The sequence below is a fragment of the Globicephala melas genome, chromosome 11 (genome assembly GCF_963455315.2).
Source record: "Globicephala melas chromosome 11, mGloMel1.2, whole genome shotgun sequence".
Taxonomy (NCBI): Eukaryota; Metazoa; Chordata; class Mammalia; order Artiodactyla; family Delphinidae; genus Globicephala; species Globicephala melas.
Window position 1 is genome coordinate 64,941,899 of NC_083324.2, and position 15,149 is coordinate 64,957,047.

The 15,149-nt window shown below is 37.0% G+C and overlaps 1 protein-coding gene across 14 annotated transcripts in view; it reads right to left on the reverse strand.

The window, feature by feature from the left end:
* The window catches only part of FKBP5 (FKBP prolyl isomerase 5), a 102,931-nt gene that overhangs the window by 33,137 nt on the left and 54,645 nt on the right, over window positions 1-15,149 (reverse strand). For all 14 annotated transcript variants that reach the window (XM_030870974.3, XM_030870964.3, XM_060307737.2 and 11 more), the window contains 2 exons: window positions 3,115-3,257; window positions 2,048-2,162 (listed from right to left, as the gene is read on the reverse strand). In XM_030870974.3, coding sequence (XP_030726834.1) covers window positions 2,048-2,162; window positions 3,115-3,257 — 258 coding nt within the window. The remainder of the gene's footprint in view (window positions 1-2,047; window positions 2,163-3,114; window positions 3,258-15,149) is intronic.

Consider the following 15,149-nt stretch of genomic DNA (forward strand, 5'->3'; position numbering starts at 1 on the left):
CTCCAACACTATACACCTGAGCTCTTCTTCATTTATTCTAAAACTTATCAAGAGTGATAACTATCTAAACACTTTAACTACAACAGAACAGTAATACTATTTATAACTTTCCAATTAAAAAAAAAAACTAAATTTGAACTAATTTGCCAGACTCATGGAAATGAAACATGCATTCAAAGTAGAATGTAAAATAATGTTGTGGTTCAACATGCAACATTAAAGATGAGAAAATCAACTATTCTAGTTTACATTTTAAAAATGAACTCTTTAGGCCTTTTATATTGATAATATCAATAGTTCACGCTGCCATCCTTATTTAGTAATTTGATTTTTTAAAAAATTCTTTTTATTTTATTTATCTTTGGCTGTGTTGGGTCTTTGTTGCTGCATGCAGGCTTTCTCTAGTTGTGGTGAGCGGGGGCTACTCTTCATTGCGGTACGCAGGCTTCTCATTGTTGTGGCTTCTCTTGTTGCGGAGCACCAGCTCTACGTGCGTGGGCTTCAGTAGTTGTGGCTCGCGGGTTCTAGAACGCAGGCTCAGTAGTTGTGGCACACTGGCTTAGTTGCTCTGCAGCATGTGGGAACTTCCTGAACCAGGGTTGGAACCCGTGTCCTCTGCACTGGCAGGCAGATTCTTAACCACTGCGCCACCAGGGAAACCCAGTGATTTTATTTTTTAAGGGAAGTATTTGTTTCTTTCTTTTTAAAATCTAAAAAGTTTTTTTGGCTGCGCCACGCAGCTTACAAAATCTTAGTTCCCCAACCAGGGACTGAACCCGGGCCATAGCAGTAAAAGTGCCGAGTCCTAACCGTTGGACCACCAGGGAATTCCCTTGACTTTTTTTTTTTATAACTTAAAAAAAAATTTTTTTTAATTTATTTGTTCTATTTATTCATCTTTGGCTGCATCGGATCCCCGCTGCTGCACACGGGTCCCCTCCAGCTGTGGCAAGCGGGGGCCACTCCTCGCCGTGGCACACGGGCCCAGTTGCTCTCCCGGACCAGGGATTGAACCCGCGTCCCCTGCATTGGCAGGTGGAACCCAACCACTGCGCCACCAGGGAAGCCCTCCCTTGATTTTTTTAAATGGAAGTATTTGTTTTCTCACTACTGTCTTTTTTGACGTACTTCAACTCAGTAAATGCCATCTTGCAAACATGTATCCATGCAGAAAGCATTTACTGAACAACAAATGTGTGTAAGGCTCTGTAGGTGATGCTGGAAACAAAAAGATGAAGAAAGATTCTGGTCCTCCAGCACTCACTGTATACTAGGGAAATGGGCAGATGCTGATTAGAATATAAAGTAACAAGTAGTGTACACACAATGTGTGTACACACAATGTGTGTACACCTCCCTCTGGGAGGGTGGACGGGGGCTCAGTTAACCCAGTCCTCAGCCCTGTCCTTATATCCAACTTATTAGCAAATGAAGAAAATGGAATAGCTTCAGGTCACTCAATAAATGACAAAGCAGAGCTTGAACCCAGGTCTCCTGACACAGAACAGAATAAACTATTCTCCTGTTTTGATCTAACTACAATGATGAACTGTTTTTTATCTTAATGACAGCCAGTGAAATGGGTTTGATGCCCTGATGGGCATTACAATCTACTACTCTATTTGGTAACTCTGTAACCTTGGGTAATTTACATAACTTCTCTGAACTCACTTTTCTCACCTAGGGATAATTAATCATAACTCAAAAGGTTATTGTGAGAAATAAATAAATAATATATAAGGCAACTGATATAACTGTTGGCACACCAAGGAGTCCACAGACCAAGAATTCATTGATGGATGGGCTTACCTTTTACTCATTGTTTTGAGTTTGAAGAGGCTGGTACAGTTCTTGGCACACACAGGTTGAATGAATATTTACTAAATGAAGTCACTTTTAAATAAATGTTGAATTTAAAACTATTAAGAGATATATATTCAATATATTTATTTTCATAAACAGATTTTTTTAAAACAAAATCTCCATTTCATCCACATAATTGGAACCCAACTTTTAAGGACCAGTTCCCTCTCACAGCAGTACTTACTTTCTACTGTCGCTCCTTCGTTTGGGTTTGAATACCCTTCTCCTTTCCGTTTGATCCTTCGGATAATACCTCCATCTTCAAATAAGTCCTCTCCTTTGAAATCAAGAAGCTCAATCTAGAAAGGAAAAAGGGATCTGACTGAGAACAGACCAAAAAAGCCAATTTAACATACTTAAAGGCAAGGGCAACCACTCTCCTTTCATTTTACAAAATAAAACTCTGTTTTATATTTACCTGTGCTTCTTAATTATTGGAAAAGTAGGGAAAAAAGAACACTACACTTTTCAATACCTGGAAAGAAACTTCATGTAATGATAATGTCTAGGACTACATCCTGTGGGGCTGCAGTGCAAAGACAGACAGGAAATACTAGGAAAACTGCCTTGTGGGCAAAACGCCAGAGTGACACAGTGCTGGCCCAGACTGTTTTGTCTGACTCTAGAGGCCACCACTTTTTCTCCCCAGATTCATGGGATGCCCTTCTTAAAATTAAGACTAAAGCTTATGAATCAGGCCTACAACCAACTAAAGGTGTATTTTACCTAGTTACAATGTTTTAGGCATTTCCCCTCTTTAATTTTTTAATTAGGTATGGCCAAATATGTACAATTCAACACAATGAATACCATTTTATCACCATCTACTGCTTCTAATGAGGAAGTGAGATCTGTGACATTTATAAACCTCTGTAATATGAAAATAGCTTTACAACTTGCTTTATAGCTTTAGGTGTATTTCAACATGTATCTCCCACATTTCCATCCTGTCTTCTGATCAGGTTTGAGTATGTCATAACTCACACCACTGACCAGAACCTTTATTTCTAAGCCTGTTGTCTTTTGTTTATTTGGATATGACCGTTTTCTGCCAGAGACACGTTTCTAAGAAAGCACTGGCACACATCCCTTGGGTTTGTGGGAAACAATTCAAGAAGCCAAGCTCCAAAATAAATAAGTTGGATCTGATTCTCAATAGCAAGCTCAGCTCCTTGTTCCACTGCCTGTTGCTTTGGAGCCAGCACTATAGTAGAGCAGATGCTAACAAGGCAACATCACACACATACTTGCCTCAAAAAAGAGAGTTGCATTCGAGGGAATTTTGGGGAGACTGCCAGCCGAGCCATATGCATATTCTGGTTTGCACAGTAAATGACAGATCTCTCCTTTCTTCATGGTAGCCACCCCAATGTCCCATGCCTTGATAACTTGGCCTAGGAGAAAGGAAAAAGTGGTTGAAAGCTATAAGCCATATTTTAAAAGACTTAATTGTCACGAAACAAAAGTTCAGACGAATTTCCAATTCCTTACATACTATTCAGCTAGGAAGTAGGGGCTAAAAAAACCCTCAGTGAGACCTATACACTAAGAAATAAATTGTGATTTTTTTTTTGAGGGCTATCAGAGAAGATTCTCTGCTGAGAAGGATGAAAGTAGTATCAGTTTCTAAACTACTCAAAGACTAAGTCTTTGAAAAGTGGCAGTAACATCATCTTTGAAATGTGGCTGGGCTGCAGTTGTTGCTTAATTTATAATTTCAACCATAAGAATAAGTGCGTGTTTTCTAGGCAGAAATGGAACAAAAATAGTATAGAAAATGGAATTTGTCCTAAGAAAGCTTATAATTTAGTTGGGCAGACAAAAACAACAAACAAGAAACCGGAAAAGTATAAATTGTATAAAAAGGCCCATGAAACAGATTTCTTCTCAAAATTTAGAGTAAGAAAAAAAGTGGGTTTTGTTTTTCTAAAAAAAACAGAATGATATGTATCCTTTTTTGCCAAATCACAAGAAGTGCAGAACTCAGAATTTTTTTTTTTCCTACTTCCAGGGAACAAAGCTTACTGCTCAGCTGTAAAACTATATTAACCCACATAATTGTAATTGTATCTCACAATAAGCAGTCCCAAATCCTTTGGGAAACAATAGAAAATGTACAAAATTTCAAGGGATAATATATACATTTGAGGTGCTATGTCAAAGACTTAAGTATTCAAAGTGAGATCAGGTAATAAGCAATGAACTCCAGAGAAGGTGAATTTTGAAGAGAGCTATTATCTTGAACTGAGAACTGATGTTAGGATTAGAGTAAGGATGATTAGAATAAGGGGAACCCTATACTAAGGTATGTAAGTAGATATGGACAAAGCATTTGTGACTCATGACTTCAGCTTAGTCTTAGGCATTACAACTTTTCAAAATATCAGATACACTTATTTTAGTTAAAAGTGTTTATAAGGTATACATGCCAATTATTAAAACACACATGAGAGAAAGACATAAGTGAAAGGTAAAAGGTCATCCATTCCCTCCTTAAAAGAAGCCACTGTTATGTTTTTTTTGTACCCATCCACTGTGTGCTGTCGCTTTTAAAAAAATTTAAAACACAAATGACAGCATACTATACATTCAGTTCTGAACTGTTTTCTCATTACATAGATATATATTTTAATTATATAGAAATATGTTATAAATAAATATAATATGTTTAAAATTTATTCATTTATGTGTATATACATATCTTTATCCATCAGCAGATAGGATATGCGTTTTAGGGGTTAGACGTGCAGCCTGCTTTAACTTCAGACTGACTAAATTAGAATACCAGGTCGGCCCCATATTAGTTGTGTGACCTTGTGCAAGTTTCCTCATCTGCAAAATGTAGATAATAATAGTACCTGCCATATAGTTATTACAAGAATTATTAGATAAAATATGTCAAGTGCCTGGCATATAATATGTATTTAATAAAGGACAGTTATCATCATCGTAAATACATACTGACCTACTTCATTCTCAGTGGCTTCGTAATATTGCAGTCACTCTACTATTGAGATACATTGCCAACAGTACTCTAATAAGAATTTTTGTCCCTTATGTTTGCCTATTTTGTGCAAGTATATTTGGAAGGTAAATTCCTGGAAGTGCAAAGGTGATGTGCACTTTCCATTTGATAGATATTGCCCAACTGCCCTTTCAAAAGGGCTACACCAATTTATATGCCCACACACGGTTCCAATGTGAAAACAGTCTAGAATCATCAGAAGAAATGTAAAGTCTGCTGTTGACAGGCTGCTCTACTGTCACTGATGCTCTTCAAAGACTGCAATGGCTTTAGCGTGGGCCATTTAGAACAATTTTTTTTTTTTACTCTCAACTCCGATATTTTAAGACAAATACCTTACATCCTCTTTCAGGAAATCTTTATACTATGGGGTTACTACTGTACATTTGTTCAAGGCATTCAGCCAATTACTGAGGAGCAAAGGTCTGTCTAGGTACTAAAAATACAAAGGTGGCTGTTCTCTTCTTCCTTCCAAGAAACATGCAATGTAGTATGGCTAGTGGAGCAGAAAGATACCTGCCCTGATTTTTTTAAGCATAGTGAACACTAACATAAGAGTACAAACAGGGGCTTTTGCCTTGGGGTGGGGTTGGAACAGTCAGCAAAAGCTTACTTCACAGATGATGCCTATGCTAGGCCTTAGAAGTTGGAAACGTCAGCCTGGCTATTAAATCCACAGGAGCCTCAAGGTGAATAAATCATGCCTATGCCTTTGGCTCTTCTTCTCATTCAGGAACATTAAAGCTTCTTTTAAACACTGAGCTTTAGACACTGAAGGAAACACGCTGAGCAAAGAGCCAGACTGATATGAACACAGGTCTATTTCTAAAATTGCCAATCTTGGGCCTCTTTTCTTAAAAAGCACTTCCCCCTGATTTAAAAAATAATAATACATACTCATTATAGAACAGTTGGAAAGTATATAAAAGCACAGAGAATAAAAAACCTCTGAAATTTCAGCATCTGGGGTAAACTGTCAATTTCTTGGCTCGTTTTCTTCCAATTGTGTATGTATACTTTGTTTACATATTAAATTTTTTATATATACATTCTTAAAATTCTGATCATAGTTTATTTGGTTTTGTAGCCTACTCTGCATTTCACATTATATGAGCATTTTTCTTGTTAAAATACCTGAAAACATGACTTTTAATAACTATATGCTATTTACTATTTCATCTTTTAAATATGCCATAATTTCATTACTCGCACTAATAAATATTTAAATTGCTTTTTTTTTTACTCTTATTAAGTTGCAATAAACAACTCTGCACCTAAATCTTCACATGATTTTTTTTTTTGCATAATGAAAGCCTCTTACCTGACACATTAGGACTATGGTTGTAGGTTAATTTAAAATGTTGCTTTAAGTGAGGAATCATAAAAATGAACATATACAACCTCAAACTTTTTTTAAACTTAAAACCTATCAAAGTATATTAATTCACTAATCCTGTGATAGAAGTCCAAGGCCTTGTCTGCGTGTGACAAGTGATAAGAGTTCTATATCATCTTTACTATATAAATCACACTTATGGCATATCATTTGCAACTTACAACATGGATTTCTTTAAAGTGAAGTAAGAAGTAGGAAACACTTGTAAAAAGCAATCAGTATGTGGAATCCTTCTGGTAAAAATGTGTACTGAATGGCCTACTTATTTCACCTAGCGTTTACCCACCCCTAATGCAACTGCCATTTTTTTTTACTTATTTATTTATTTCTTTCTTTTGCGGTACGCGGGCCTCTCACTGCTGGGGCCCCTCCCGCTGCAGAGCACAGGCTCCGGACGCGCAGGCTCAGTGGCCATGGCTCACGGGCCCAGCCGCTCCGCGGCATGTGGGATCCTCCCGGACCAGGGCACGAAGCCGCGTCCCCTGCATCGGCAGGCAAACTCTCAACCACTGCGCTACCAGGGAAGCCCGCAACCGCCATTTTTTAAAAGATATTTATTTATTTATTTGACTGCCCTGGGTCTTAGTTGTGGCACACAGGATCTTTTAGTTGCGGCATGTGAACTCTTACTTGCAGCATGTGAGATCTAGTTCCCTGACCAGGGATCAAACCCAGACCACCTGTATCGGAAGCTTGGAGTCTTAGCCACTGGACCACCAGGGAAGTCCCTCAATAGCTATTTAAAAAAGGCTTTTAGCAATTCACTTTAATAAGTCTTTCCAAAGATGTTCAACTTAGTTTTCAAAGAAATAAGTCCCATTTCTTATTACACTAATTTCAGAGTTTTATATACTATCTAATGAACTTATATAATTACAAAAAGGACAATGGATATAAACAAGTTTAGACTGATTCTTAATAAGAGTCTGAGGAAGAAAAAAGCACACCCTAATGTCTGGAAACTGCCCGACACTTACAGCTAGGCCTTGGTGATTCTGAAGCTGGACTGGGGCACACAGCCAAGCCATGTTATTCTCCTGTTGGACATAACAATCTCACAAAACATCAACGTCAGACAAGGTCACTCTGAGACCATGAAAAAGTGAGACAAAACAAGAACACTTCAAAATTTTGTCTGAGCATGGACAAAAAACAAGGTCCCTGTGCAACCTACAAAATACCAAACATCCCCCTCTCCTGGTGACATGAGTGACTTCTGCTTCTCTACAGGTGTAGCTTTAGTCTCACTCCAGTCAGCCCTCCTCCTAGATAAGATTTACTAAGATACCCAAAGAATCACCTGCATCCCAACAATATCCAATCCAGAGCAAATCCCTTCTTCCTTAAACTCTTCCCCAAACCACCTAATACAAGTCCAAATCCTATAAAAAGACCTTCTGAACACTCTGAGACACCTCCAGTTTCCCATGGTGTGCAGTCTACCTCCCTACGAGTAATAAACCCAACTTGTTCACTATAGTTGTGTTCCTAGTGGTCTGTGGGTGGAGGGCATTGACAAGGCTCACTCAACTGGCTGAAGCATAGTGCAGGGCCACAGTGAAGAATATGAAACTAGCGGTGTCACTCAGTGTATTTACAAGTAGAATGGAGAGCAGCAGTTAGTCTGGAGTTGGTTAAGCAAGCTTCTACCGTATTTCCTTAGATTCAATTCCTAGAAGTAGAATTACTGGGTCAAAGCATAAACATTTTTAAGATTCTTGATCTTTGGGATCTTTTGATCTTTAGGGTCTTAACTGTAGGTATAATACACCAAGAATATATAAACGCAATTTATTCTTCCACTTGTTCTAGACTTCAATTTTACTGGCTCAAACACAATTTATCAACTTCAGTAGTCCTATTCCATTAGTAACAAAATCTGAAATAAGAATATATATTTATTAAAAAAAAAGAATATATATTTACACAAATATATAATGTATCTATCTTTAAGTGTAAATGCTTTTTATATATACCTAACTATAGGGAAGTGAAACGTTAAAAGTGTACAAAGCCCAGTATAAAAGCAATGCACTGTATTTTTCTTCTCTCTGAAGAATATTATATAATTTTTTCTGATTAAGAAAATCAAAATCAAATTTTATAGGCTCATTGTAGGTTCATCAACTGTAACAAGTGCACCATCCTGGAGGGGGTGCTGATAAGAGGGGGAGGCTATGCACATGGCGGGGCAGGGGGTACACGGGAAATCTCTGTACCTTCCGCTCAATTTTTGCTGTGAACCTAGAACTGCTCTAAAAAAATAAAGTCTATTAAAATATCATGCAACACGTTTTAAAATATAACATTTTAAATTAATCACTGAATACTTTCACTTATAATAGACTATAGTGACCATTTTAGAAATTCTTTTTTATGGATTAAAAATTTTTTAAATTGTGGTAAAATACATAAAAATGACCATTTCAACTGTTAAGTGCACAGTTAAGTATGTTCACACTGTTGTGCAACCAATGTCCAGAACTTTTCATCTTGCAACACTAGAGGTCTACTTATTAAGCAACTCTTCTTTTCCTCCTGTCCCAAGCTCCGGCAAGAATTTTATTCTACTTTGTTTTTATGAATTTGATTACTCTACATTTCTCTAGATGTAAGTGGAATCATGCAGTATTTGTCTATTTGTGACTGGTTTATTTCACTTAGTGTAATGTCCTCGAGGTTTATCAGTTTTGTCCCATGTGAATAATACTCCTTTATAGAAATATACCATTGTATGTACATAAGACATTTTGTTTATCCATTTGTCTATAGACAAACATTTGGGTGGCTTCCACCTTTCAGCTATAATGAATAATGCTACAAATATGGGTGTACACATATCTCATTAGGACCCTGGTATATACGGAGAAGTGGAATTGCTGGATCATAGGTTAACTCTATTTTTAATTGTTTGAGGAACTACCATACTGTTTTCCATAGTGGCTACACTATTTTACATTCCCACCAACAGTGCACGGGGGTTTCAATTTCTCCACAACTTGCTAACACTTGCAAATTTCTTTTTCTTTTTTTTAAAATAGTACCTGATGGTGTGAGGCAATATTGTTAAATTTTTTTTTTGGCTGTGCCACACGGCAGGCAGGATCTTAGTTCCCTGACCAGGGATCAAACCCATGGCCCCTGCATTGGGAGTGCAGAGTCTTAACCACTGGACCACCAGGGAAGTCCCTCTTACTGTGGTTTTGATTTGTATTTCCCTAATGATTTAGTGATGTAGAGCATCGTTTCATATGCTTGTAGTCCTTTTGTATATCTTCTTTAGGGAAATGTCTATTTAAGTCCATTGTCCATTTTATAAGCAGGTTATTTGAGGTTTTCTGGTTGTTGGATTATAGGAGTTCTTTATATATTCTGGATATTAACCCCTTGTCACATACATGATTTGCAAATATTTCCTCCCATTCTTTAGGCTGCCTTTTCACTCCATTATTGTATTCTTTGATGCACAGTTTTTAATTCTGATGTAGTCCAATTTATGTAGTTTTTACTTTTGCTGCCTTGCTGTTGGTGTCACATCCGAGAAATCATTGCCAAATCTAATGTCAAGAAGCTTTGCCTCCAAGTTTTCTTCTAAGAAAATACAGTTTTAAGTCATATATATCTTTGATCCATTTCGAGTTAATTTTTGTATGTGATGTAAAGTAAGGGTCTAACTTCATTCTTTTGCATGTGAATATCTAGTTTTCCTAGCATCGTTTGTTGAAAAGACTGTCCTTTCCTCAATAAACAGTCTTGGCATCCTTGATAAAATTATCGACTATCTAACCTTTAAATGCATGTTTGCATTTGAAACCATTGATAATATTGACATTGTCTTTCTTTTTATGCTAGATAAAGCAAAGTTTTTCCTGTGTATTTTTTTCCTCTTATAAATTTTATTTAGTCTTATTTTTAAATGTCTTATAAAAGGGCTCTGATAATCATCCCTATTCCCTACCAAAAGTATCTGATTATGAATTCAACAAACTCGTTTATATGTTAAGATTCTTTTAAAGTGTTCATATGTCTTATGTTACATTCTATTTTTGCCATTTCTCTATTAAATTACTAAGAAAACTGATCACCAGATGATCTCTCCCCACCGTCATGGCTTATCATTTCAAAAACGGGGTGAAAATAATCTGTGCTGGGACAACCTTAATGATCAACTCTGCCAGGCTAAACTGCTAGATACCTGAAGGCAGGAGTCATGTCTTGATTATTTTTTATTTCCCAAAGAACTTAAAACCACAATACTATACTCAATAAAGGAACACGGTCCGTGCTGCAGTATCTAATTTAAATGGAGTTAGAAATGTGTTAGCTTCTCCCAGTCTGCTCTCACCCCTGCCTAAATTAGCTTCTCCTTAATATCCACTCGGCGATGAAACTGGAATCATTCTCACTCTATTAGAAAGTACCAGGTAAAGCCAAAGAAAGTACTTTCTGAAAGTTTGCTGTCTTTCTGGCTCACATTTTTGGGGAGGGTTAGGAATATTAAATATTTTGGCCTAAAAGCCTTCTTTCTGAATCCTGAGTGCTCCTAAACTGCAGGTTAAAAAAAAAAAGTTAACAGATGTTAAGAATATATTTATGGTGGAGCAAGAGTATCAATAGAAATTTAAAGGGAACACATGGTTAAACCACAACCCACAAGCAGCTGGCTGCATGGTTACCCATTACTGGTAAGTGTATTTTACTACTTGTAAAACATTGTCAAGGCCTAAAATATGTGAAAAAAAATACACTTCAAATAAAAATAAAACTTTAAAAATAGGAATTAGGCCCACAATACCAAGCATGTAATAGCAATAATTGTGCTTTTGATAAACCTCATTAACTACATCATTCCTGTAAGAAAAATGTCTGGTGTACAGCAGGCACTCAGTAAATTCTGCTGGACCAGCACCTACTTTGTTTCTATACCTAGTGTTTAGGCTAGTTTTAAACCTTAAGATCTAACATAACTTGAAAGACACTGCCTGGCTTTGAATCCTGGCTCTGCCACTTTACCGTATTAACTTTGGGCTAATTACTTAATCTCCCTCTGTACCTTAGTTTCCTCATAGGTAAACAAAAAAACCAAAGCAAACCAAAACTAAAATGGTCATAGTAGGTACCTAAAACATTTTTAAAAAATTGGTAAAGTGGACTTCATCAAAATTAAAAACTTTTGTTCTTTGAAAGATCAATTAAGAAAATGAAAAGGCAAGCTAGAGACTGGGAGAACATACTTGCAAAATACACATCTGATTAAGTGCTTGTCTTGTTGAGTACAGCTCAAAAAGATTGTTGGTTTTTTTTTAATGGGCAAAAGATTTGAACAGATACTTCACAAAAGAAAATATACAAATGTCCACTAAGCACAAGAAAAGATACCCTCAATGTGACTAGTTACCAGGGAAATGCAACTGAAAACCAAAATGAGATACCATTTCACACCCATTAAAATGGCTAAAGTTAAAAAGACTGATAGTACTAATGGTTGACAAGCATGTGAAAAACAAACTCTCAAACACTGCTGGTGAGAATGCAAAATGGTACAGCCACTTTGAAAAAACAGTATGGTATTAACTTATAAAGTTAAACATATGTTTTACCATATGATCAACAAGTCCACTCCCAGGTATTTACCCCAAAATAAATTTACCCAACATAGCCACACAAAGACAGGTATATGAATGTTCATTACATTATTCATAATAGCCCCCATATGGAAACAACCCCAATGTCCGATTTTTTGAATGGATGAACAAATTGTGGTGTTTCCATACTTGTAAAATGCTACTTGGCAATTCAACATGCATGAATCTCAAAATCGTTATGCTAAGTGAAAGAAGTCAAATGCCAAAGATGACATATGATTCCATTTATATGAACTTTTGGAAAAGGCAAAACTATAGTAACAGAAGTCAGATTAGTGATTCCATGGCCCCAGGTCCATAAGAAAACTTTTTAGGGTGAGGAAACTGTTCTATATTTTGACTGTGGTGGTGGTTACACAACTATTACCCAAATTCATCAAGCTATATACCCTTTAAAAGGGTTAAGTTTTATTATATGTAAATAGTACCTCAATAAAAAACTCAGTCTTATACACAGATGTTACTATGACTGTCACCTAAACTATACCAAATAAATTGTACAAAAAAATCTATAAAGTAATAATAGGATTGGTGTGAGGATTAAATGAGATAATGCATTAAGCCCTTTGCCTGGCACTATAAGTACTTAAAAAGTATTAGCCATTAGTCTTTCAACATATACTTTCTCTCTTTTACTCCAATATGCTAATGACTGCTAAATTAAAAGATGTTTTTACCAATAATCATGGGTCATCATGCATCTAATAAGGTAAGATTAACGTTAAAGGCAGATCACTGATATTTACTTCATTATGGTTTAATCTCAATAGTAAGAGAGAAGTATAGGTATGTGAAAAATGCAAAATGACTGGTTTGTTTCTCTTCTCAAATCTGGGGGAAGAATATAAGAGAGAGGATTTTTATCTTCATAATTCCCAACCATGTTAGTCATATACGAAGAGCACGAAAAACCACTTCACTGAAGTAGCCTTTTATCAGAAATCACCAGACCTTTATAGGGGTAGATGGGGAAGGGGTGAAGCTTTAGTGTCCTTGGATTTACTTATAAGAACAGAGGTAGATACAATTCTTTCAGCCCCCAAACCCATCCCTTCACAATTTTAGTGATAACATATTTGCTGCAGACAGGGAAAGGGAGAGAACAGAACCCCTGTTGTGGAAGTATACTTGAAAATCCTGAGTCATTCTTATTTCAACTTCTTTTAAGATGGGTTATGGACACAGTTCTAGGAATTCAGAACATATAACAAAGATTTAGTTAAGAAAATCCAGTGAGGGAAACCATCATCATTCTAATATCTGTAACATATTCTGTAGTGGTGATAACCAATTGTCTTAGATTGATCCAGTTGTTGTTTTTCCAGACTTCCTGGGGCTAAAAAAGATGGTTAAGCATTCAAAAGGTCTGTATGCAGGCATAGTAAATAGGAGTGAGGACCCAAACTGCTGTAACACAGCTCTTGCCACTCTATTGTAAAGCCAGCCAATAATCCCAGTACTGTAACAACAACAGTAATAAAAGATTTGAGTGCTTACTATGTATTAGGCTGAGTGCTAAGCAACAGTGTATACTATATCTTATTTAATCCTCAACATATAATTGTATATACTATTATTATCATCACTTTATATATGAGGGAAGTGAAGCACAGAGTATCAAAGGTGGTACGAAAAGAACAACAGACACGTACAAACAATGTGTAGGTATACCTCAAATTTATACTTATGGTACGTGTATTTTTAATGCAATTTTTATAGATAAGTTCTTATGATTCTATTTTATTTTATTTTATTATTATTATTATTTTTGCGGTACGCAGGCCTCTCACTGCTGTGGCCTCTCCTGTTGTGGAGCACAGGCTCCGGACGCGCAGGCCCAGCGGCCATGGCTCACAGGCCCAGCCGCTCCGCGGCATGTGGGATCCTCCCGGACCGGGGCACGAACCCACGTGCCCTGCATTGGCAGGCGGACTCTCAACCACTGCGCCACCAGGGAAGCCCTATGATTCTATTTTAAATGCTGAAGTCTCAACAGAACCCCAAAATCAGTGTGACTTTCCACTGAAATATTTCTATTTATTCCCTTGGGAGAGGTACAATATAAGGGATCAAGAGAGTTCAATGTACAATATTTGTGCTACAGTTATTTATATTATTTTTCTTCATTATGTTATGAAGTAGCTACTGCCATAACATATAGGTATAAAACTATAAACTGCCTAACCAATGTTTGTTTTATAGGCAACTGAACCCATTATGTTATAGAAGTTTTACCAGAGGGATATTGTTCTAGTCTCATATTTCTAATTATCATCTTAAGGGGGCCTCTAAAGGTTCTGTAATTGTGTTGGGTTTAGTCCTTTACAGTTTTTGTTCCTGTACTCTTTGCAGAATATACAAGAATGGAATCTTAGACTCAGGATTAATCTCAAAGCTCTTCTACAGATGCTTCCTTTTTGTAAGAGCAGGGAAGGTTAGGTGGCTTACTCATGTTAACATACCACAGGAAAGAACAAAGACAGGAACCCTGGCTTCCCAACACCCAGCTGGATGCTCTCCCCCGAGACAACACTATCTCTAGATAGGTGTGCCACAGGTACCAAGTCAACTGGAAGTTGCCTCTTTTCTCTCTGCTCAAAATTCTAGGAAAGATGAAAGACTCATTCACCATTGCATGTTTTACTGAGAAAATCTGGGTAGAGAAGCAATTCTAAGTCTACTTGCAAAGATAACTGCTGAGAGGAGACCTATTATCTTAAACCTACCAACTTCTTCAAGACAGAAATTCAAAGGCGGGGGGCAGTGGGAACAAAGAGGTCTGATGAGGCCATTTACTCTTAGGTCATCTAAATTAAATAATGATGCCACAGCCATGCTGGTAGCCCTGGAAATTCACATCCTTACATCAACAAAAATGAAAAAAAGTTGTTCATCGTCATCCTTATCTGCTATGTTAAGAAAAAAAAATCTGTATTTGATTTTGATTGCTATCTTATTGAACACAAGATTAATCTCACATGAGCCATTAACTCACTGAGGACCCAAAGGAGAAGGGAGCAGTGGCACAGCCAGCACTAGAGCTTGGAGAGAGTACAGCTGTACAGGAAGCAGAAATCACCATGACATACAAATGCCTGTGGGTACCAGGGAAGGCAGAGAGGCAGAAAAAGTTTAACTCCTTAGCTACTTGCTGTTTCCTGTCCCACATCCTTGCTTAGCGAGCAACTCAACTAAGGTGTAGAGTCAGAAAAAGAAAGGA